Source organism: Pongo abelii, chromosome 9 (genome assembly GCF_028885655.2).
Source record: "Pongo abelii isolate AG06213 chromosome 9, NHGRI_mPonAbe1-v2.0_pri, whole genome shotgun sequence".
Lineage (NCBI taxonomy): Eukaryota > Metazoa > Chordata > Mammalia > Primates > Hominidae > Pongo > Pongo abelii.
This window is the reverse complement of record NC_071994.2, coordinates 658,482-681,952: the sequence shown is the minus strand read 5'-3', so window position 1 is coordinate 681,952 and position 23,471 is coordinate 658,482. Positions and strand designations below refer to the sequence as shown.

Here is a 23,471-nt window from a genome sequence, read left to right as displayed (position 1 = left end):
CTAGGCCTGCACACCCACCCACCGACCCCTCACCCACCGACCAAGGGGCACCCTGGCCTAGAGGGGATGCTGAGCAGGACCCGCCTGCCTCCTGCCTCTGGCAGTCCCAGATGGGTTGGGACCCCGCAGTTGCTCTCTTGGACCCTAAGCTTCTACCCCCCGCATCTAGGGCGGAGCTGGGGACCCTAAGCTTCTACCCCCGCATCTAGGGCGGAGCCCCGTCGCCCCGCCCCCTCCCCGCCCTCCTGCGCCGGGAGCAGTGCATTGTGGGAAACTCCCGAGCTCTGCTCCGTGTTCGCAGCCGCCGTCGTCCCGCGGAGGAGCGCGCAGCCCGGGGGAGGCCGGAGGACGCGTAAGGCGGGGGGCTCCCGGCGGGCGGGGCGGGCGCGGGGTCCTGCGGGGCGAGGTCCTGCGGGGCGAGGAGGCGGCTCCGGGCCTTGAAGGTCACTGGGTTTGCGCGCGGGCCCCCCAGTTCTCCAGGGCGCCGCTGATCCCGGGAGAGGGAGGCGGCGGCCGGGATGTAAGTGCCACAAATAGCGAGATTGGGGGGGCAGACCACCTGCTCTTTGCAAACTTGATGTCCAGCAGCTGAGGCCCCCCAGAACTGCGGGGGTGAAGGGGCGGCTGGGCTTCCCTGGGAGGTCGGCAGCAGCTGGGCCTCTCCTGGAGACGCCCTCATCACGCTGTGACCTTCGGGTGACCTTCAGTGTAGTCAGTGCACCTGGCGGGGGGTGGGGAACGCGCCTCCCTTTCTCTGCAGGTCTGGGGGGCATTTCTCATCCTTCCCTAGGAGAGGCAGACAGGCGGCCTCTGAGGCTTTGGGGCAAGACCCACTCAGGTTCAGGGCGGCTGGGCCCCCAGGGCCCTTCCCACCTCTGCCTCGGTCATTGAGAATCTGGGCACCGCCTTTCCCACAGCCCAGAACCCTGTCGTCCATCCTGACCCGCGGGACAAGTGCAGCATGTGCCCACCCTTTTTAATGCCAGGAACCCTCTGCCCACAGAGACAGCACAGCCTTGGGCTCGGCAAGGACTCCCTGCCCCGGGGCTGGAGGCAGGCATGGCCCATGCTGAGGAGGGAGCCCCAGAGGCTGGGGAGGGGCAGACGGCCCTTGGAAGCACAGCCCCACCTGCCTTGCTGGAGAGACACCCCAGTTTTCTCAAGTCTGGGTTCTTGTGGGCCCACCCACCCTGATGGCTGCCTGAGATCCCAACTCCTGCCCCTCCCCGCCCCCCTCCACCAGGACCCTGGCCGGGTCTCAGCCTCCGTGCCTTAGTGTCCATCTCTGCAAAGCAGGAATGCTCTCCTGAGGAGGGGATGCAGTCAGCTCTCCCATTGGGGCTCCGATCACCTCCCCTCCTTGGAGGAGAGAATGCTCTTCCTTCCAGTTCTCTTGGCCTGATCCTTACTTCCCCACCAAGAGCCTCCTGCCCCCGGCTGGTGGGAGGATGTGGCATTTGCATGGGCCATTTTATGGAGCACAGTGGGGTCCCCTAGCTCCTCCCACCTGTGCGTGGCCCTTGCCTCTGCGGCTGGAGGGACCCCTTGAGGAGGGGCCATGGACAGATGGAGTCCAGGCTGTGAAAGAGAAGTGTCAGAGGCCCACGGGAGGCCCCTGAGCTGGGGCTCCAGGGAGTCCAGAGAACTGGGCAGGAGCTGCCTGGCGACCAGGTGGTCGGGGCAGCACGGGGGGACTGGACCCACGCGCAGCCTCCCTTGTGTCTCCCTCCAGGCCCATAGAATGCCCAGGGGTGACGAACTGTCCTGAGCCCCTCTGGTGCAGCCACCTGCCTGTCCCATACGCCCCACCCACCATGGAGTCCAGAGGGAAGTCGGCCAGCAGCCCCAAGCCTGACACCAAGGTGCCCCAGGCCACCACCGAGGCCAAGGTACCCCCGGCAGCCGATGGGAAAGCCCCCTTGACCAAGTCCTCGAAGAAGGAGGCCCCGGCCGAGAAGCAGCAGCCGCCTGCAGCCCCCACCACGGCACCTGCCAAGAAGACCCCGGCCAAGGCTGACCCTGCCCTTCTCAACAACCACAGCAACCTGAAGCCAGCCCCCACGGCCCCCACGGTCCCCAGCAGTCCCGATGCAACCCCGGAGCCCAAGGGTCCTGGGGACGGGGCGGAGGAGGACGAGGCTGCCAGTGGGGGGCCTGGGGGCCGAGGTCCCTGGTCCTGTGAGAACTTCAACCCCCTGCTGGTAGCTGGGGGTGTGGCCGTGGCAGCCATAGCCCTGATTCTCGGTGTGGCCTTCCTGGCCCGGAAAAAATAATACTTGGGGGCCAGGTGGGGGGCACGGAGCCACTTCCTGTGCAGACCTGAGGAAGCCAGTGCATGCAGAGTTCACCCTTACCTACGCGTACACACGCACATTCATTACACACCTACATATGCCCCCAACACGCGCACAGTGAAGAGGACGCCCGAGCCCACCCCTGCTGACCCAGGACTTCCCCAGCCTCCAGGGCAGAAAGAGCCCAGGCTCCGGGGTCCACAGCACGGGATGTGGGGAGAGGGCACAGCTGGGAAACAGCAAGAAAGGAATGGACCCTGTGTGTGGCCCCCCACCCCCGGCGACTGGGTGATCCTGGGCCCCCAGGGCTGGTCTCTGAGTGCAGGTGGGGGTGCCGGGATGGGTTGGGCCTGGGCACGGCCCTCGTGGGGACATTAAAGGGCGCGGTGGTTCCACTCGCCCCATTTCTGCTCTTTGCGTACCCCCTGGGGTCTGCCTGTGCTCTCTGTGTACCCCCGGGGGTCTGCCTGGGCCGATGCAGTGGGACGGACCTGGGGTGAGCAGTCACCTCAGCAGAGCCTCAGTGCCACCTCCCCACACCACCCAAGCCTAGCTGGGTGGGAAGATGGAGCCCTGAAGCCTGCGTGTGGAGGGGGTGCTGCCCAAGGGTCGCCTTCCCCAGCTTGTGCTCCAGGGGAGCCCCGACGCCAGCGGGGAGGCAGGGATGTCGAGGGCCCCTCACAGCTGTGCCCGCCCTGCCCCGCTAGACTGCCCCTCCAGCTTGCACCCGGCACCACCTGAGTCTAACCAGCGTATAATGCAATAACAGGTAGAGTAGAACTGCTTTTGGCAGCGACCGTCACACACTGTCCTCAGCCCACCGCACCTGGGGAGGCCCCTTGTGCAGCCCCTCCTTAGCGCATCCAGTCCTAGCGTGGCCCTTGGCGTGCAGCAGCAGGCGAACTCCCAGAAGGTGGTGGTGGGCACTGTGAGAACGTGGCCTGCCCTCACTGGCCAGCGGCCACAGGAACCCCGGGCCTGAGTGGAGGCTGAGTCTGAAATAAACTCTGTCGTCTAAAGGCTGCACTTGCATCCTCATCTGCATGTGGCTGGGAGACGCGGGGGCGCATGTGTCACGCCCACACCCCAGGCTTTCCAGGGAGGGATGCTGCATCCAGGACGCTCTGACGGGACCCCCTGTCACTCCTATGCCCTTATCCCGGGGGCCTTAGCCTGGATCCCCACCCAGGCCCTGCCCCATCCTCCCCCCTGACCTTCCTGTGGGTCCTGACCCAAGATGGACACCCAGGGGCTGCAGGACCAGGGAGCAGTGAGGACATGGGGTGCAGGGAGGGCAAGCCCTGCTTCTCAGGCTGAGCTCTCCAGCCAGGCAGGGGCCCTTCCGCAGCCCCCACTGCAGCGAGCCCCACATCCTGAGTGCAGAAGAGGCTTCCCTCAACACCTCTCGTCCATGGACCCCAGCCCACTCTGACCAGGTGTCCAACTGGCGGGCCTGCCGGTGGGCCTGGCGACAGGTGAGGCTGCAGCATGCGGGCCAACAGGCAGCAAGGCCTGCGGTGCCTGGGAAGGGCTCCTTTGAGCTCTGTCGTCCTGGCCTTGGGTCTCACCCAACGGATGGCTGAGGCCAGCAGACAAGAGCTCCCTGACCACCTCCTCCCCCAAGCCTTCTTCCAGCTGGTGTGGGGGGACAGCCATGTCTTCCTCCTGCCCTTCTGGCACCTGGCACACTCCCTCCCCAGAGCAGCAGTCCTCGTCCATGCACCCACACCCAGGCCCAGACAGATACGGAGGGCCCATGGGGTAGAACCAGCTAAAACAGACCCTGTTGCTCCCACCCAGGCCGCCCTGCGACAGCCACCCTCGACTCCCACTCATGCTGCTGCCTCCTAGAAGTCAAGGAGGCAGCCTACCCCTTGAGCCCGCTGATCGGAGCCCAGTGTACAGAGGAGACGGCTCTGTGCAGACGCTGCTCACACCTCCAGCTCCCAGCTCACCTGCCCCATGGGTGCCACGCTACCTCTCTGACTGGCCAGCAGGGCCCCTCACCACCCTCAGCCTGCCTTCCAGTCGCCCATTCTCTCCATTCTGCAGCTCGTGCTTTAAAAGCAACCAGCCAACCCTTTCTGATATAGTAGGGCACTTGAAAGGGGCTGAGAAGACTGAAGATGGTCTGCCATCTTTAACCACAAGGCTTGGCGCTTTGGTGCTGATATTCCACCCACGATGCTGCCTCATTTTACTGAGCGATTCTCTATTAAACGATGCTTAGATTTTCCGAAACTTTTTCAACTTTAGACAAAGCAGGAATGAAAATCCTTGTAGGCTGGGCACGGTGGCTCACACCTGTAATCCCAGCACTTTGGGAGGCCGAGGTGGATAGATGGCTTGAGCTCAGGAGTTTGAGACCAGCCTGGCCAACACAGTGATACCTCTGTCTGTACAATAAAAATATAGCTAGGTGCAGTGGCTCATGCCTGTAATCCCAGAACTTTGGGAGGCCAAGGCGGGCGGATCACGAGGTCAGGAGTTCGAGACCAGCCTGACCAACATGGTGAAACCCCGTCTCTACCAAAAATACAAAAATTAGCTGGGCCTGGTGGCAGGCGCCTGTAATCCCAGCTACTCAGGAAGCTGAGAGAGGAGAATTGCTTGAACCCGGGAGGCGGAGGTTGCAGTGAGCCGAGATCACACCACTGCACTCCAGCCTGGGTGACAGACCGAGACTCCATCTCAATAAATAAATAAATAAATAAAAATTAGCCAGGCATGGTGGTGTGCACCTGCGGCCCCAGCTACTCAGGAGGCTGAGGCAGGAGGATTCCCTGAGCCAGGGAGGTTGAGGCTGCAGTGAGCTATGACTGTGCCACTGCCCTCCAGCCTGGGCAACACAGCCAGACCCTGTCTCAAACAACAACAAAAACACCAAGAAAATCTGTAAAACCTATTCTGGGTTTGTGGTACAGCATGACATCTTTTCTGGGTTTATTGTATAAACACAAAATCTACCGTCTTAACCATTTTGAAGTGCACAGTTCAGCAGCATCATGTGTATCCATTACCACCGTCCACCTCCAGAATGCGTCATCGCTCCAGAGACTCTGTCCCCATTACACATGGACTCCCTGTCTCCTCCCCTTAATCCCTGGCACCCACCACCTAGTTTCTGCCTCAATAGCTCTCCCAAATCTAGCATTGCAGATAAACGGTATCATGTAACATCTGTCCTTTCGACTGGCTTATTTCACTCAGGGTCCATCCATGCTGTAGTCTGTTCGACTTCCCTTCTTTTTTATTTTTTGAGACGGAGTCTCGCTCTGTTGCCCAGGCTGGAGTGCAGTGGCGCAATCTTGGCTCACTGCAACCTCTGCTTCCTGGGTTCAAGCGATTCTCCTGTCTCAGCCTCCCAAAGTGCTGGGATTACAGGCGCACACCACCACGTCCGGCTAGTTTTGTATTTTTAGTAGAGATGGGGTTTCACCATGTTGGCCAGGCTGGTCTCGAACTCCTGACCTCAGGTGATCCACTCACCTTGGCCTCCCAAAGTGTTGGGATTACAGGCATGAGACACTGTGCCCATCCCAACCTTCATTCCTTTTTATGGCTGATACAAAGATGGAAAAAAGGAAAGAAAAAAAAAAAAAAGAAGGCTCCTGGCTATTTGGGTCTCACCATTTGATTTTTCCTCTTTGTGCAATTTGGGCGATTTTTTTTTTTTTTCTTTTTTGACGGAGTCTCACTCTGTTGCCCAGGCTGGAGTGCAGTGACACGATCTTGGCTCGCTGCAACCTCTGTCTCCTGGGTTCAAGCGATTCTCCTGCCTCAGCCTCCCGAGTAGCTGGGACCACAGGAACTCGCCACCACAGCCAATTGATTTTTTTTTTTTTTTTTTGTATTTTTAGTAGAGATGGGGTTTCACCATGCTGGCCAGGCTCTTCTCGAACTCCTGTCCTCAGGCGATGCACCTGCCTCGGCCTCCCAAAGTGCTGGGATTACAGGCATGAGCCACTGCTCTTGGCCTGTGCGTTTTTTCTTTGAGGGAATGCTTCATTTGTTGGATTTCTTGCGGTGTTTTGCGTCCCAAGCCCTTTGCCGCTTGCAGCATCCAATTATCTCCTCCAGTCAGCAGCCACTTGCCTTCCAGTGTTTCTGGAGCACAGACGTTCTAAAAACCCGAGTTTATCAAATTGGAACCATTCTCCCATTACCGAGTAAGCTTTTAGACTCGTGGGCAGAAGGATATCCTGCCACGTTCGAGTCTCATGTTCCTGGCATTTACTCACGCGTAGGCGTTTCATCCATCTGGCACTCAGGTTGTGTGTGGAGCGAGCCGGGGTCTCACGTTTCTTTCCCATGAGATGGGACGGCCCCAACGCCAGGGAGTGGATGGTCCTCTGCCAGCCCGCAAGGCGGCACCAGCTCCTGCTCCCGCTTCCCAGCACAGCCTGTTCTGAGCCGGGCCCCACTGCCTGCAACTGTGGCTCTTTGTCATGAACTCACCTCCTTATTCCTCTCTTTAATCTCCCGCAGGTGCTCAGCTACTGGCTCCCCTCCCGGGAGGAGGTCGGAGTCTCCGCCTGGGATTCTGAGGCATGGCTTTTGCTTCACAGTGCCCCCAAACCTCAGTAGTGTAGGAACCTTTCTGAAAGGAAAACAAATTCTCAGGGATGCCCAGAGCTTATCAGTTCACTTTTATTACAGAACACTTTTTTTTTTTTTTTTTTGAGATGGACTCTTGCTCTGTTGCCCAGGCTGAAGTGCGATGGTGAGCTCTCGCCTCCCGGTTTCACACCATTCTCCTGCCTCAGCCTCCAGAGTAGCTGAGACTACAGGCGCCCACCCCCACGCCCAGCTAATTTTTTTATTTTTAGTAGGGACGGGGTTTCACCGTGTTAGCCAGGATGGTCTCAAACTCCTGACCTCAGGTGATCCGTCCACCTCAGCCACCCAAAGTGCTGGGATCACAGGCATGAGCCACCGCGTCCGGCCTCAGAACACTTCTAAGGTCTAAACAAATACCGGATATAAAATGTGTATGAAAAGGTCACGCTGTGAAGTCAAATCACTTATAAGGAAATCTGGAAAACAGGAAAAAACAGGAAAGCTCCGACGCGTAGCATCATCTCTAGGGACAGAGGTGTCCACAGGTCTGGGGTCCGGGGACTGTCTGAGGCAGGCTGTGTCTCCCAGGCTCTGCGGGAACTCCCTGGAGACCCGCAGCTCTGAGCCTTGCTGGGAACCCGCACCAGCACCTCAAGTCCCCCATCCTTGTGTTAGGAGCCAGCGACACACGTGGCTTCCTAGGGTGCATGTGGTATTTATCACCCGGTGCAGAACAGGGTGGGCCAGGAGGAGGTTTCTCTTTGTTTTCCTCTCCAGCATCCCCTCCCCCACTGCTGAGAGGGTGTGACTCCTCTCCCGGGACTCCCACTCTAGTGCATTCTTGGTGAGGCTGCTGATCACCTCCGGGCCCTCCCCTAGACATGGGCAGGGTCCCAGGCGGAATCCTCCAGAAGCAGGGCACAGTGAGCAAGGCCCATGGGGGCACTTTCTGCTCCAGACTCCCACCCCGGGCCACTGCAGGTCCCGGCCTGACTCTTGGGTCTTGGGTGTCTCCCTGGTCCCAGGGAGGGCTCCCTGCCTTTCAGTGACCAGTCCCTGAGCACCTGGACACGCTCCGATCCGTTGTCTCCAGGCCCAGGCTGAGCTTGCACTTGCCCTAGAGGCTCGATGGGCAGAGCAGAGTCTGTGTTGCCCAACTGCGTGCCCCAGGTGGGAGCCAATCGGGGCAGGAGAGAGGTGTGTGGTGCAGCCAGTGCAGAGGCCACCCCCTGGGACCCGCCCCGGCACATGGGAAGGCAGGCACAAGGTAGGTTAGGGTCACCCCCAACTGCAGCAGCTCCAGAAGTGTGTTTGGGAGAGAACTGTCCCACCCCTCCCCGGGGCTGCTGCACTCTGTCCTCCACGTCCTGGGCACTAGGCTAGGCCAGGTTGGGACAGGGCCTGCCTCCTTGTTGCAAGCCCCTCCAGGCCACAGAGGCCAGCATGTACCACGTCTGACGTCTCTGGCCAGTTCATGCCAGCCTGGGGAGGAGGCAGACATCAGAGCCAGCAGCTCCTGTCCTCTCAAGTGCTTCCGATGCCCAGGTGAAGGTACCCTCGTGCCCCAGCCCACAGCCCTGGCCCAGCCTCCCTGCGTCTTAGTGGCTGTCACTTACTGTCTGCTTCCTGCTTCTGGGTCTGCGTGACTCACAGGTGCTGGGGTCTAACTATCCAGACTCCACCCAGCCCAGCCTTGGTGAAAGGGGAACCCGGCTGAGCCCCCGCTGGGAAAGGGCCCTGTCTGGGCCCCGTCGAGGACTGCCCAACATGCCCCTTCCCAAGAAAGAAGCCCATGTCTGCTGGTCCCAGCCCCCAACCTGAGGCCCACCTGGTAGTCAGGCTGAGCTAACAGAGGGCACCCAGGGCAGCCATCTGTGGGGGATGTTCTCAGGAAGGGGGTAGAGTCAGCCCTCAGGATCTATGGGTTCCGAATCCGTGGATTCAACCAAGCAAGGTATGTTAAATATTTGAAAAAACAAACATGGGTGGTTGTGTTTTTTTTTTTCTTGTTATTTCCTAAACAACACAATACAGCAACTCTCTGCACAGCAGTTGCATTGTATTAAGTATTATAAGTAATCTAGAAATGAGTTAAAGTACACAGGAGGACACGTGTAGGTTATATGCAAGCACTACACTTTTTTTTTTTTTTTTGAGATGGAGTCTTGCTCTGTTGCCCAGGCTAGAGTGCAATGGCGTGATATCTGCTCACTGCAACCTCCACCTCCTGGGTTCAAGCGATTCTCCTGCCTTAGCCTCCCAAGTAGCTGGGATTACAGGCACGCCACCATGCCCAGCTAATTTTTTGTATTTTTAGTAGAGATGGGGTTTCACCATGTTGGCCAGGCTGGTTTCGAACTCCTGACCTCGTGATCCTCCCGCCTCGGCCTCCCAGACTGTTGGGATTACAGGTATGAGCCACTGCACCCGGCCCCCCGCCTTTTTTTTTTTTTTGGAGACTGAGTCTTGCTCTGTCGCCCAGGCTGGAGTGCAGTGGCGCAATCTTGGCTTACTGCAACCTCCGCTTCCTGGGTTCAAGTAATTCACCTCCCTCAGCCTACTGAGTAGCTGGGATTACAGGTTCCCGCCACCACGCCCAGCTAATTTTTGTATTTTTAGTAGAGATGGGGTTTCACCATGTTGGCCAGGCTGGTCTCAAACTCCTGACCTCAGGAGATCCACCCGCCTTGGCCTCCCAAAGTGCTGGGATTACAGGCGTGAGCCACCATGCCTGGCCAAACACTACACTATTTTATATCAGGGACTTGAGCATCTGCAGGGGTCCTGGAATCAATCCCGCATGGATACTGACGGACACCTGTACATCTGAGTCTGTGAGTCTCTGAGGCCCATGGACTTCGAGGGATGGCTGGGAGTCTGATAAGCAGAGGGAAGAGTAGGAAGTGCAAAGGCCGCAGGGGAAAGGCTCAGCATGCCCCGAATTCGCCAACCAAGGCAGCAGGGGTGACGGGAGATCCTGCGGCATGGGCCAGCTCCGGAGGGCAGACATCTCCAGAAACGGCCCCTCTCCCACCCATCCTTGGATTCCAGCACGTCCAAGTTCTGGAGGCAGGAAACGGAACAAAACTTTTCACTGCCGATGACATGTCCTGTGACCCTCCCACAATGTGAGTCTCTCGGTCTCCAAACAAAGGCAAGACCCCAGATTCCAAGGAATTGCCACCTGCTCTGGCAGAGCCCCTGATGCTCAGCCCCCAAACTTGCCCTGCTGGGGCACTCACTGTGAGATGCATCCGAACACCACGGTCAAGGGGCAGGCGGTGAGCCCCACGCCAGGACTTCAGACACGAAGCTGGACAATGGCTGAGAGAGGAGGCTCAGCAGGGTGGGATGGTGAGGCGGGCGGTCCAGTAGGCACAACCCTGGACACCCCACAGTGGGGCCAGGGACCCACATCAGTGACACCATTACCCCCAAGCCTGGGCCCCTTCCCAGGAGGCATCACCCGGACTGGACTGCTGACTGCAGACCTCAGGTGCTCTGCCCATGGCTCCCCCATAGCTGCCCAATCATTCCCAGGTGTCCTGTCACCTGGCCCAATGTCAGCCCTAAACAGGGCCTGAGGAGCACCCTTTCCCACCAGCCAGGGGTAGGGAGGTGGGGAGCAGAGGCTGGCCTCTTGGAGGGGAGGAGATGGCGGCACCCTGGGTGGGCACACAGAGTTGGGGGCTGTTGCGGAGTAGCGGAGCAGCAACAGACCACCTGGGGGCACCCACACTCCAGGGCTCAGCAGTGAGGGTACAAGGGTGATCTTGCCCACAGAAGACTCGGGAAGCCCGGGAACCTCGGGTGCGGTTCCTGCCTCCTGGCTGGCTGCTGCCCTTGGGCTGATGCCATGGCTTGCTGGTGGGGCCCTGGTTGGCCACCCTGGACTCCGAATGCCATGAGGGACGTGCACTTTCCCAGGATTGGCTGTGCTGGGACCCAGTGATGCCCACACACAGACATGACACCCTGGACTCCGGTGGGGACCCAAGGGTACACTAGGGGGCACACCACCTGTGGACACAGGTGCACACACACGCATTAGACTTGCCGCCAGTGTGAGGGCCAAGCCTGGCTTCCAGCTTCCTCCTCCATAGTGCTGTTCTAACTTGGGGGAGGGGAAGAGGAATGGGGAGGGGGCTGCTGCAGACTCAGCCCTGCACCTGTGGCTGGTTCAGCTCAGCTCCATCAGGGACACCTTGGGGCCAGTGCAGGTGGAGCTGGGTGAGCAGGTAGACCTGCTCCTACCTGCCCCTCTTGCTTCTGGGTTTGAGGCCCACAGTGCGTGCCTGTGGGGGAAAAGATCCTGTGCAGATCCAGAAAGCTCTCCAAGTGGCTAGGCCCAGCCTGTGGTATGACAGCAGGCCTGCGAGGCTTCAGACACCTCCACCCACTAACACCCCCACCCACCTAACACTGGACACTCACTGAGCTCTGTCTCTGCCCCCCAGCCCAACTCTCGGCCTTGCCTGTGCCAGGAGCTCCCAGCTCCCACTTCCCCTGTGGTGGGAGGGCTCTGCGTCAGGTGAGGCAGGGTGCACTGCCTGTCTGACAGGGGTCAGGGACCCTTCTCCAGGCTGGGCCAGGGGGAACCAGAGGCCAATAACTTTTTTTTTTTTTTTTTTTTTGAGAAGGAGTCTCACTCTGTCGCCCAGGCTGCAGTGCAGTGGCGCGATCTTGGCTCAGCTCATTGCAACCTCTGCCCTCCCTGGGTTCACGTGATTCTCCTGCCTCAGCCTCCCAAATAGCTTGCATTACAGGTGCCTGCCACCGCTAATTTTTGTATTTTTCTTAGTAGAGACAGGGTTTCACCATCTTGGCCAGGCTGGTCTTGAACTCCTGACCTCGTGATCCACCCGCCTGGGCCTCCCAAAGTGTTGGGACTACAGGCGTGAGCCACCGCGCCCGGCGGAGGCCAACGGTTTTGAGACGGTGGAAAGCACAGAATTCCTCACTTTGGCTGTTCCCAACCACGACGGTTTCCCTGGTTGGAGCAGAGGCTTGGTGGGACCTTCATACTGGCAGCAGGGGGCCAGGGACCTGGGCCGCCCGCTCGCCTGCTAGCTCTGTCTCAAGCGCCCTTTTGGCCTCAAAGGCTGCCTGCCTGTCTGCCAACCACCCCACGTGGTCTCACCCCCTCCAACTACAGTCTAAGGAAAAACTGCTTCAGGCCGGGCGCGGTGGCTCACGCCTGTAGTCCTTGCACTTTGGGAGGCCAAGGCAGGCAGATCACTTTAGATCAGGAGCTCGAGACCAGCTTGGACAACACAGTGAGACCCCCGTCTCTACTCAAAACACAAAAAAATTAGCTGGGCGTGGTGGAGTCTGCACCTGGGGTCCCGGTTGCACAAGAGGCTGAAGTGGGAGGATCGCTTGAACACGGCAGGCAGACGCTGTAGTGAGCCGAGATCACACCACTGCACTCCAGAGGACGTGTCTCAAAAAAAAAAAAAAAAAAAAAAAAAAACAAAAAAAAACTGCTTCAATTCTCCTCACCAAAGCCAGCACGCCCGAGGTGTCCCCATCTCAGGAAGTGACACTCCGTCCTCCCAGGAGCTCAGCCCGACGCCCCACAACCCTGCAGGCCTCCCCGCGACGCCCCCGTCTTGGACCGGCGGAGCCCATCCCGCCTCCTGGACCCCGCCGTCACCCTCCCTAGTCTCCGGGGACACCCGGAGCTTCTGACCCCGAAGCCCCCCGGCCTCCCCTGCTCCTCGGGTGTGGCCACCGGAACACCACGGGCACCTTCGCGCCCCGACACCGCCGCCTGGCTCTGCTGATGCCCGCGCCCCCACCCCAGGCCAGGAGCCCTACCCCGCGCGCGCTCAGACTGCGCATCCGGCCGGGGAGGACCCTCGCGACCCCTATTGGCCCCTGCCAGGATCGGATGCCGAACCCGCCGGGGCCAAAGCAGGCGCGACCGGGAACCGCCCGGGCGCGCGGAGGGGCTGGCAGCCCAGCCGACCCGGACCGGGTACGAACCCGCAGGCGCCCAGCCCCGCCCCGCTCCGCCCCCGGCCTCCAGGGCACGTGACCCGCGACCTCCCGGGAGCGCCCAGACGCCGCGCACGCGCGCGCACGCGCAGACCCAGCGCCGAGCCCGCGCCATGGCGTCCGAGCGGCTCCCTAGCAGGCCCGCCTGTCTGCTCGTGGCCAGCGGCGCCGCCGAAGGTGAGGCCCGGCGGCGGGGGCCGGTGTCCGAAGAGCGTCCGCGAGGGGCCTGCCCGGGGCGGGAGGTTCGGAACACGGTGGGCGCCGGAAGCCGAGGCCGCTAGGGGCGCCGGGCAGGGGCCGGGGGCGGGCGGAGCCGGGTGGGTGTCAGGATGGAGCTCGGGGCGGGGGCGGGGTCGCGGGTTGGGATGGAGCTCGGGGCGGGGGCGGGGGGTCGTGATGGATCCCGGCGCCGCGTCGCTCCTCCGAGTCTCGTCTGCGAGGCGAGGCGGCCCGGGCCCGACGTTTCTAGCGGAGGGAGCCGCGTGCCTGGGCCTGGTCCCCGAGGCCGCTGCGCTGCGAGAGGGGAGCCCGGGTGTGGGGAGGGGCCATTCCGGGAGTTGACCCTGCTCTGAGGTCGGGCGGCCGCGGGGACCCTGACCTTCTGAGCCACCGGCTTCTGAGGAGACCCGGAGCCCCCTCCTGGAGAAGGCGCCCCTCGGCCCCCGTCCTGGGGCAAGGGCACCAGGGCAATACTGGCCTGGGGCTCACGCGGGTCGGAGCGCAGCGGGGGGGGGATGAGCAGCGGAGCCCGAGGGTGCCTGGCCTTGTTCTGAGCCTTTTGGAGAGGAAAGTGACCAGCCCAAGGTCACCACACCACGGAGAGGTGGGGGCCCGTTGCGACCCAGAGGTCTCCCTATTGAAGTCTGTAGCTCCTCAAGTGTGGACGGGAAGATGGGGCTGTGGGGTTGTGGCGTCACGATGTGCTGAGCTCCAGGGGTCCTGAGTGATGCCCCCAGACTGAGAGTGGGAGGAGCCTCGAGTGGTGTTCAGTCCTGGGGGTGTGGGTTGGGGCTTGTTTCCAGAGCAGGTAGGGGTGAGGAGGTCCGTCATGTTGAGGACATGGGGACTTAGCGCCAGCAGGCTGGGGGCAGCACTTCAGGAGGCTGGAAGGGCGGGCAGCTGGGGGAACAGAGCTTGCGGCAGTCTACTGGGCGCTTTGTTTTTCCTCGATATGTGGACATTTTACAGTGAATATGTATTGACTTATATAAGAATGAAGAGGCCGGGCGCAGTGGCTCACGCCTGTAATCCCACCACTTTGGGAGGCCGAGGTGGGCGGATCACGAGGTCAAGAGATCGAGACCATTCTGGCTAAAACGGTGAAACTCCGTCTCTACTAAAAGTACAAAAATTAGCTGGGCGTGGTGGCACCCTCGTGTAGTCCCAGCTACTCGGGAGGCTGAGGCAGGAGAATTGCTTGAACCCGGGAGGTGGAGGTTGCGGTGAGCCGAGAGATCGCACTACTGCACTCCAGCCTGGCGACAGAGCGAGACTCCGTCTCAAAAAAAAAAAAAAAAAAAAAAAGATAAAAATGAAGCTGAGGGATTGGGCCCCAGAGTTAAAATAAATGTAGAGAGATACGGCTTACGCTACTTTGGAATAAACTTGTACGTGCTCTCCGGCAGGCAGGGTGGGCGGGGCTGTATCCTTCCCCTGGTAGGACAGCGACCCCCAGAGCCTTCTGGATTGGGCGTGCTGTGTTGGGTTTCTTTTTTAAAAGTTTTTTGAGGGGCCGAAGGAGGCTGGGAAAAGCTGGGGTGGAGGGGTATAATCCCAGAACCCTTGTGAGGAAAGGGTCCCTGAGCGGCTTCCCTGGAAGGGGTGAGGAGGGGCCAGGACACTTCTGCGTTCTCCATGGTGCCTGACTTCTGCGTTCTCCATGGTGCCTGAGGCCCTCAGTCCCTGGTGGGTCAGTGAGAGGATGAGCTGAGCTCTGTGACCCTCACACCCGGGTTTGCCTTTCAGAAAAGTCTCTCGTGGCTCTGTTAGCACTAGGATGAGGCTGGGGTGTGGGAGTGGCATGGACAGTTGAGGTGGGCTGCATCCTGTCCCGGCTTCTGGCTGAGGCTGGAGGTGACAGTGCCAGGCTGGGGAAAGAGCCCGCCATGGGGGATGCAGGCCCGGGGATGGCCTACTGTTCTGGCAGACCTGGCTGTGCCCCTCTGACTCGCGCCTTCCCAGCTTCCTTCTCCTGGACTTGAATGGGTGGCTGGCTCTGCCCCAGGGCTTCAAGTAGTGGTCCCTGGGTGTAGGGGAGAGGGCTGCTCCTCAGCGTGTTCTGGGGTCGGTCGAGGCCATGGGGGTGTCTGGGTAGCCCCCTGAGGCGGGGCAGGCTAGTCTTGTGGAGCCCACACTCACTGGGACCTTCTGCAGGTGTGTCGGCCCAGTCCTTCCTCCAGTGTTTCACGATGGCCAGCACTGCCTTCAACCTGCAGGTGGCCACCCCTGGGGTAAGTCCAGCCTCTCCATCCCCACTGGACACTTGGGGTCTGTCTCCACCTCTCCGGGGGCAAGGTCAGGAGACTGCCGCCACTGCCTGGGAGGAGTGGGGAGCCCCTGCAGTTGGTGGAGGGGCAAAGAGTCTGTAACCAAACCCTGGTGGCATCCTCCTGTCCCAGTCCCCATTTCCTGGGCTCTGACCCCCGCACCTGTGATGAGGGAGACCTTTTCTTTTCCTTTTTTTTTTTTTGAGATGGAGTTTCGCTCTTGTTGCCCAGGCTGGAGTGCAGTGGTGCGATCTCAGCTCACCACAACCTCCGCCTCCCGGGTTCAAGCAGTCCTCCTGCCTCAGCCTCTTGAGTAGCCGGGATTACAGGCACGCACCACCATGCCTGGCTAATTTTGTATTTTTAGTAGAGACGGGTTTTCACCGTGTTGGCCAGGATGGTCTCAAACCCCCAACCTCAGGTGATCCACCCGCCTCGGCCTCCCAAAGTGCTGGGATTATAGGCGTGAGCCTCTGCGCCCGGCCCAAGGGAGACCTTTTCGCTGTGGGTCTGTGCTTCTGCACGTGTGTGAGGAGGAGACCAAGGTGCAGCCCTGGTGTGAGGGGCACACGTTTCCAGTGGGAGGAATTCTCTACCCTCTGATCGTGGGGGACCCAGGGATATCAGATGTAGATAAGTCACAGTAAGGATGCCATTATGTATTTGTCACTGCAGGTTCTTGTTTATTATGTATAAAAATTTTTGGTTGGTGGGTTGGCTAGGAAATAAACCACTGAGGCTGTTGCTGGGACAGGCTCCCCCACCCTGGGAGACCTAGTGAAGGAGGCTGGGTGGTCGGGGGCCTCTGTGCCTCAGGGGGATGCTGTTGGGTCCCTTGTTGGCTTTTTCAGTCTCCCTCTGAGCCGACAGGGATACCCCTGGTGCTGACCCTCGGCCCCCTGGACTCTGCTTCTCCAGGGGAAAGCCATGGAATTTGTGGATGTGACCGAGAGCAATGCACGCTGGGTGCAAGACTTCCGCCTCAAGGCTTACGCCAGCCCCGCCAAGCTCGAGTCCATCGATGGTAGGACCGGGACCCACTCCTTGGGGTGGGGTGCCTGGGACCTTGGAGGGTCAAGGGTTCCAGATAGGTTTGGGGTCTTAGTGAGCTCTCTAGCTCTACCCCTGAAGCCCTGTGACCATCTGGGGCAGCCTCCAGCCCCACATCCTGGGCCCCAGAGTTTCTGAGCCCGTCTGGGGAGGAGAGGTGGTGAGTGTGTGGAGACAGGAAAGTCAGGGGGGCCCTTGGGAGCTGTAGCCTGTGGAGGAAAAGGGACAGATGACATCACCAGGCTGGCTGGTCCCTGTGGAGGGTCTGTCCTGGCCACGCATTCGGGCCTGGTCCTGCAGATAGTCTCACTTTGATTGACATGTGGCTGCTACCTGGTCTGTGGTCTCTCCCCAGGTGCCCGGTACCATGCCCTCCTGATCCCCAGCTGTCCTGGGGCCCTGACCGACCTGGCCAGCAGTGGCTCCCTGGCCCGTATCCTGCAGCACTTCCACTCTGAGAGCAGTAGGTGACCCCTGGGACCCAGGGGAGGGGTTGGATGTGCAGCGTCACAAGAAGTGGGTCTCCCACCAGCAGAAGAGAGGTGGGAAGACCCCAGGTAGGCGTTTCTGGGTCTCTGGTCAGTGGCCACTGCAGTGGTTGTGGGCAGGAGGCAGGGACCGCCCCCTCCCCCGACACACACAGACTTTGTCCTTTTCTGGTGACCATCTTGCAGGCCTCTGGGCGGGCTCCCGAGGGTGGGTGGCCATGCCCTCCTGAGCAAGGCAGGACATCGGCCTGGTTCCTTCTGGGAAAGTCTGGCATCCAGGGCTGGGCTTGGGGCTCAAGGCCAGCAGGGGTGCAGGGAGGAAGGCTGTTTGAGGAGACCTGGCAGCTGCCCCGGCTCAGGGTTGGGTTGTGATGAGTGTGTCCACTGGCCGGGGTGGACAAGCCAGCGCTCTACACAGCACCCTCTGTGTGTGGGAGTGGGGCCGCCGTCCCCAGCATGGCCTGGACAGGCAGCAATTGTTTGTGGCCACCTCAGCCATGGGAACACACTCAGCCTTTCGGATGGAGCCAGGGTGGCCCCACTGCAAGGCACAGGCACTGCCTCAGGCTACCTCCCACCCACCCAGGGGCGTCCTATCTAGCCGGGGAGGGGCCTTTCCCACAGCACCTGCCAGTGTGACAGGCGGCCTGGCCGGCTATGCAGTGGGGTTGCTGGGCAGTGTCCTAGGGTTTGGTAAACAGACCTGGAACCTCAGGACCTCCTCTCTGCGTGTGTCTCGGCCGCCAAAACCTGAGATTTGGGCTCTAAACCAGAGCCTAGTCCTGAAGCACCAGCTCCCCCGAGCAGATTCCTGATGCCAGCTGTGCAGGCTGAGCCAGGACACCTCGGGTGCTGAGCCCAGTTTCCAGGGAAACCTGGGAGGAGGGGCCAGGCAGGCGGCACAGGCCTGGGGGAGCCATGAACAGGGGCATCTGGGACGGGCTTCAGGGTGCGGGTGGCGTGGGGTCCAGGGCCTCAACCCCGTGTGCCGCTTTCAGAGCCCATCTGCGCTGTCGGCCACGGTGTCGCCGCCCTGTGCTGTGCCACCAACGAGGACAGATCCTGGGTGTTCCACGGCTACAGCCTGACAGGGGTGAGTGCCTGGAGGACAGAGGCACCCTGTGCTCCCTGTTCTGTCCTCCTCCATGACAGCCAGAGATGAGGACGGAGACTCCAGAACCTCTGGCCCCTAGTCTCCCGGAAGCCCAGGCCCACTCACCAGGGGACGTGGGGAGGGAGGGACATCAGACCTGCGTGTGCAGTCAGGAGGGGCTGAGAGCCCAGCCAGGGTGCCCTCGGAGACACAGCCTGTGTCGATCTGAGGCCCAAAGGCTGTGAAGTGGGCTCTGTGGACACTGGGGGCGGCCGTAGGAGCAGCTGATCCACAGGCCTTGAGGCAGGGAGAGGTGGCTGCTGTGCGGAGGCTGGTTTCACTGGAAGTTAAACAGGCCTGGCCCCCAGCTCAGATGTCACTTTCCCTGCTGAGGGGACCCTTCCTCAATGGGTACTCAGTGGTGCCCTCCGAGGGGTGACACCAACCTAGTCTCAGGTTACAAGTGGGCGTGACCCCTTGAGTGAGTGGTTAGATTCACTCCTACCCAGAGGGTGCCCCTCCCCAGCCCTCTGCCCAAGGGGCTCACCCCACCAAGCCCTTCTCATTCTAGTCACCTGTGTGCTCCAGTGCTGGGGGAGCTGGCCCCACCTCCCATAGTGGCCTTGTCGCTCTCAGGGACACCCCATGGGAAGATGGCTAGACTTTGTCATCTCTCTGGCCTCCAGCCTTAGCAGCTGTCCCTGTTAGGGGCAGTGACACCCCTGGTCCCACTTGGTTGGGTGAGGCTCCCTGCCCTGATTTGACCTTCCTGACCCCTGGGGTGGGCTGCAGGGCCTAGGCCTGGCTCAGGAGCCCCCACCCCGCTCCCGCAGCCCTCTGTGTGTGAGCTCGTCAGGGCCCCCGGCTTCGCCCGCCTGCCGCTCGTGGTGGAGGACTTCGTGAAGGATTCAGGCGCCTGCTTCAGTGGTGAGCCTTGAGGGTGCCCCCTGCACTTACAGAAGATGGGGTGGGGGGCTTGCCTGCTGCAGCTTGGGGGAGAAGCCTCCTGGGCCCTGGGTTCCATAGACCCCCATGGCACTGACTCAGACCCAGACAGGCTGACCCACTGCTGACCCTGGGAGCCCGCCTGGAGTTCCGGGCTCTCAGTGGGTGGGGTGAGCATTGCCTGAGGCTGGTGCCCTCGGTCTTCCCCAGCAAGTGAGCCTGACGCTGTGCACGTCGTGCTGGACCGCCACCTGGTCACGGGCCAGAATGCCAGCTCCACTGTCCCGGCCGTGCAGAACCTGCTCTTCCTCTGTGGCAGCCGGTGAGGGTACCAGGGTGGGCACATTCCTGCCACATCAGCAGAGCTGCACCTGGTGCTTTTGCCCAAGCCTTGACCACACGTCTGTCCTGCAGGAAATGAACCTGCTGGGTCGATGCACCCCCTGAGACAGCCCAGGTGTCTCAGGCTTCAGGGACCCCGCCTCTTCCCTCCTGACAAGGGCCCTGGATGGCAGCCTGGTCTGGCCCTAATGGGATTGTTGGAGGCCTCCTGGAATCAGCTCTGAGCGGGTGTCGGCTCTCCTGGAGGGTCCAAGCCCCCATCCCCCTGCATGTTCTCTGGTAGGAGGCAGAGAAAAGACCCCACGTGCCCGGAGAGCTGTGCTAGCTGCTAGGTGGTCCTTGGGAATTCCAGGCTGGGTTTTCTAGGGAGGACTGGTTGCCATGTGCGGTCGCTGTTGACTAGACAGAGTCGGCTGGAGGGTCCTCTGTGTGGGGTTGCCCTGCTGTGGCCTGTCCACCACCCACCACCCCTTTCACTGTTGGTGGGGGCTTTGAGGGGAGGGCCCAGCCGGTGGGAGCTGGCTCAGAACTTTGGCCAAAGGTGAATGGAATTTTTTGGGAGCAGCAGCCTCCTCCTGCCCCGAGGCTGACTGGCACTGGCAGCACTTTCCTGTTGAAGAAATCTTCCTGGCGTGTGGTTTCAAAGTGTGAGCACCTCAGCGATGTACCTTGTCCTGTCTAAGCATTGAGAGGCATGTTTAGTTGTGAATATGAGACCATGCGATTCTGAATGAGAGGAAAGTGCTGTCCCCCACAGCCTTGCAGAGTGGCCTCGGGTAGAGCGGCTGTTAAGAGCAGACAGTGGTCCAGCCTGCTGGGCACCTGGCCTGAGCTGTGGCCCTCCAGCGGGCTGCCCACTGGCCCCAGTGTAGGGCTCCAGGAGAGGCTTAGGGCCTCTGCTTCCTCACAGTTCCCCAGTTTGAGCCATCGAAGGCCTTCCTCCTGCCCACCTGCCCGTCTCAGCCACAGCTGTTCCCAAGCACCAGGGTGGTTCCTGGTGCCAGTGACCTGCCAGGAGGCCCCTTGTGATTATAAAACTGTTCAGTTGGGCTGGGCGCGGTGGCTCACGCCTGTAATCCCAGCACTTTGGGAGGCCAAGGTGGGCAGATCACGAGATCGAGACCATCCTGGCTAACACGGTGAAACCCCATCTCTACTGAAAAAAAAAAAAAATACAAAAAATTGGCCTGGCGTGGTGGTGGGTGTCTGTAGTCCTAGCTACTTGGGAGGCTGAGGCAGGAGAATGGCGTGAACCCGGGAGGCAGAGCTTGCAGTGAGCCGAGATCACACCACTGCGCTCCAGCCTGGGCGACAGAGTGAGACTCCGTCTCAAAAACAGACAAACAAACAAAAAAACGTTCAGTTGGCTGGGCGCGGTGGCTCATGCCTGTAATCCCAGCACTTTGGGAGGCCAAGGTGGGCGGATCATCTGAGGTCAGGAGTTTGAGACCAGCCTGGCCAACATGGTGAAACTAAAATACAAAAATTAGCTGGGCGTGGTGTCAGGCGCCTGTATTCCCAGCTACTTGGGAGGCTGAGACATGAGAATTGCTTGAACCTGGGAGGCGGAGGTTGCAGTGAGCCAAGATTGTGCCATTGCACTCCAACCTGGGCAACAAGTGAAACTCCGTCTCAAAAATAAAAAATAATAAAATAAAGCCGTTCAATAAGGAGAATTCAGAAAAAAGTGGAAGAAGGAAGCGCTGTAGCCACATCCCCACCCTGAAGGCTGTGTCCCTCCAGTGCCTCGCAGATTAGTCAGGATGCCCACTTAGAGCTGACCGCATTGCCTTGCTCTGTCCCGGGTCCCCTTTCACCCCCGTGTGGTGATGGACGTCTCTGGACAAGTGCTTTTTATTTTATTTATTTATTTTTTGAGATGGAGTTTCTCGAAACTCCATGCAGCGGGACAATCTTGGCTCACTGCAACGCCTGCCTCCCGGGTTCAAGCGATTCGCCTGCCTCAGCCTCCGGAGTAGCTGAGATTACAGGTGTGCGCCACCATGCCCGGCTAGTTTTTGTGTTTTTAGTAGAGACCGGGTTTCACAATGTTGGCCATGTTGGTCTCGAACTCCAGACCTCAAGTGATCCTCCTGCCTCGGCCTCCCAAAGTGTTAGGATTACAGGCGTGAGCCACTGCGCCCGGCCTAATTTTTGTGTTTTTAGTAGAGATGGGGTTTCATCATGTTGGCCAGGCTGGTCTTGAACTCCTGACCTCAGGTGATTCACCTGCCTCAGCCTCCCAAAGTGCTGGGATTACAGGCGTGAGCTACCACGCCTCGCTAACAAGTACTTTTTTATTTTTATTTTATTTTTTGGATAGAGTCTCACTCTGTTGCCAGGCTGGAACACAGTGGCACAATCTCGGCTCACTGCAACCTCCGCCTCCTGGGTTCAAGTGATTCTCCTGCCTCAGCCTCCTGAGTAACTGGGACTACAGGTGCATACCACCACACCCAGCTAATTTTTGTATTTTTCCTTTTTTTTTTTTTTTTTTTTGAGATGGAGTCTCGCTCTCTTGGCAGGCTGGGGTGCAGTGGTGCGATCTCGGCTCACTGCAACTTCTGCCTCTGCCTCCCAGATTCAAGCAGTTCTCCTGCCTCAGCCTCCCGAGTAGCTGGGACTACAGGCGCGTGCCACTACGCCCAGCTAATTTTTGTATTTTCAGTAGAGACGGGGTTTCACCATGTTGGCCAGGATGGTCTCGATCTCTTGACCTCATGATCTGCCTGCCTCGGCCTCCCAAAGTGCTGGGATTACAGGCGAGCTCATGTCTTAATGTCCTAGTCCATTTGGGCTCCTATGAGAAAATACTGTAAACTGGCCAGGCACGGTGGCTCACGCCTGTAATCCCAGCACTTTGGGAGGCTGAGGCAGGTGGATCACCTGAGGTCAGGGGTTCGAGACCAGCCTGGCCAAGACGGTGAAACCCTGTCTCTACTAAAAATACAAAAATTAGCCGGGCGTGGTGGTGGGCGCCTGTAATCCCATCTACTTGGGAGGCTGAGGCAGGAGAATCGCTTGAACCAGGAGGCGGAGGTTGCAGTGAGCTGACATCGCGCCACTGCACTCTAGTCTGGGTGACAGAGCAAGACTCTGTCTCAAAAAAAAAAGAAAAAGAAAATACTGTAAACTTAGTGGCTTATAAACAACAGAAATCAGTTTCAGTTTTGGAGGCTGGAAGCCCAAGATGAAAGCACCAGCAGATGCAGCCTCTTTTGTAAGGGTGATGGTCCCATCATGAGGCTGTGCCCCTGCCCTGTGACTGAATGACCCCCCAAATGCCCCACCTAATCCCGTCTCCTTGCAGGTGAGGACTTAAGCAGGTGGGTTTTGGGGGGATGTGCTCAGGCCACAGCAGGGTGGATGAAGAGCCGGTGAGCCTCACTGAGCCCCTCTGGTCAGCCAGATCTGACATTGAGCCCAGCATTGCAGATCAAAGCAGGTGGGGCTTTGGGATGTGAAGTGGGTTCTGACACGGGGCCCCACAGACCTGTCTCCGCCTGAGCTGCCTGCAGGCCCCTGCGTTATTCCTCAGCTGCGTGCAAGGCCTCTGGCTTGGAGAGCCTCCCTGCTGTGCCCAGTTCTCTCTCTGTCAGGGCAGGGCTTGGGGCAGCACCAGGCTGGGGCAGAGGAGGAAAGCAAGAGGACAGGACCTCCGGAAGAGCAGCAGAGGGTGGGTGAGGATTTCCCCATATACCAGTGTGTGTTCATCTACCCACGAGGAATAAAACCATGCAGCTGCATACAAATGGTGTCCTGGTGTTCACAGCAGAACTGCTCATGGTAATGGATAAGTTGTTTTCATACAATGGGTTGTCAATATATTTAATAATCATTGGTATCTATTAATAAGAGCAACATATTCATATGGTGGATTTGGCTATTAAAAAGGAGTGAAATTATTTTTAATAGGATCTTGCTCCATTGCCCTGGCTGGAGTGCGACTATTCACAGGCGCAGTTACTGCTCTTTGCAGCCTTGAACTGGCCTCAAGTGATCCTTCCACCTCAGCCTTCCCAGTAGACGAGACTACAGGGACGCACCACCACGCCCGGCCACTGCGGGGACGCACCGCCACGCCCGGCCACTGCGGGGACGCACCGCCACGCCCGGCTAGGAGTGAAGTTCTTTTACGTTCTATGATGTGGGCGGACCTGGACAGAATGCTGAGTGAGTGAGAGAAGCCTGTCTCAAAAGGCCTTTGCCCTGT

At 59.6% G+C, this 23,471-nt stretch overlaps 3 protein-coding genes across 6 annotated transcripts; 2 read left to right on the top strand and 1 right to left on the bottom strand.

The window, feature by feature from the left end:
* The first annotated feature begins 245 nt into the window (after window positions 1-245).
* On the top strand, window positions 246-3,318 carry CEND1 (cell cycle exit and neuronal differentiation 1). The gene is made up of 2 exons (XM_002821337.5): window positions 246-352; window positions 1,733-3,318. Exon 2 carries the CDS (start codon window positions 1,815-1,817, stop codon window positions 2,271-2,273), a length of 459 nt encoding a protein of 152 aa, XP_002821383.1. The 5' UTR covers window positions 246-352; window positions 1,733-1,814; the 3' UTR covers window positions 2,274-3,318.
* Window positions 3,319-6,937: 3,619 nt separating this feature from the next.
* LOC129048554 (uncharacterized) lies at window positions 6,938-12,842 on the bottom strand. Its single transcript, XM_054524078.2, is given in 5 exon segments — window positions 6,938-9,809; window positions 9,812-9,943; window positions 9,946-10,156; window positions 10,159-10,329; window positions 10,331-12,842. Coding segments are annotated over 5 exon segments (750 nt in total). The 5' UTR covers window positions 10,364-12,842; the 3' UTR covers window positions 6,938-9,606.
* A 62-nt stretch (window positions 12,843-12,904) lies between these two features.
* GATD1 (glutamine amidotransferase class 1 domain containing 1) lies at window positions 12,905-22,382 on the top strand. 4 transcript variants are annotated; one of them, XM_002821336.4, is made up of 8 exons: window positions 12,905-13,031; window positions 15,228-15,304; window positions 16,259-16,364; window positions 16,746-16,853; window positions 17,877-17,971; window positions 18,805-18,898; window positions 19,127-19,238; window positions 19,331-22,382. In XM_002821336.4, the coding sequence occupies exons 1-8, from the start codon at window positions 12,968-12,970 to the stop codon at window positions 19,335-19,337; spliced, it is 663 nt and encodes a 220-aa protein (XP_002821382.1). In that variant the 5' UTR covers window positions 12,905-12,967; the 3' UTR covers window positions 19,338-22,382. The 4 variants fall into 4 exon arrangements, with proteins under 4 accessions (XP_002821382.1, XP_009244264.1, XP_054380052.1 ...); XM_054524076.2 differs by lacking the exon at window positions 12,905-13,031 and adding an exon at window positions 13,070-13,108; XM_009245989.4 differs by lacking the exon at window positions 19,331-22,382 and having other exon boundaries at window positions 12,925-13,031; window positions 18,764-18,898; window positions 19,127-19,243.
* Window positions 22,383-23,471: the final 1,089 nt, after the last annotated feature.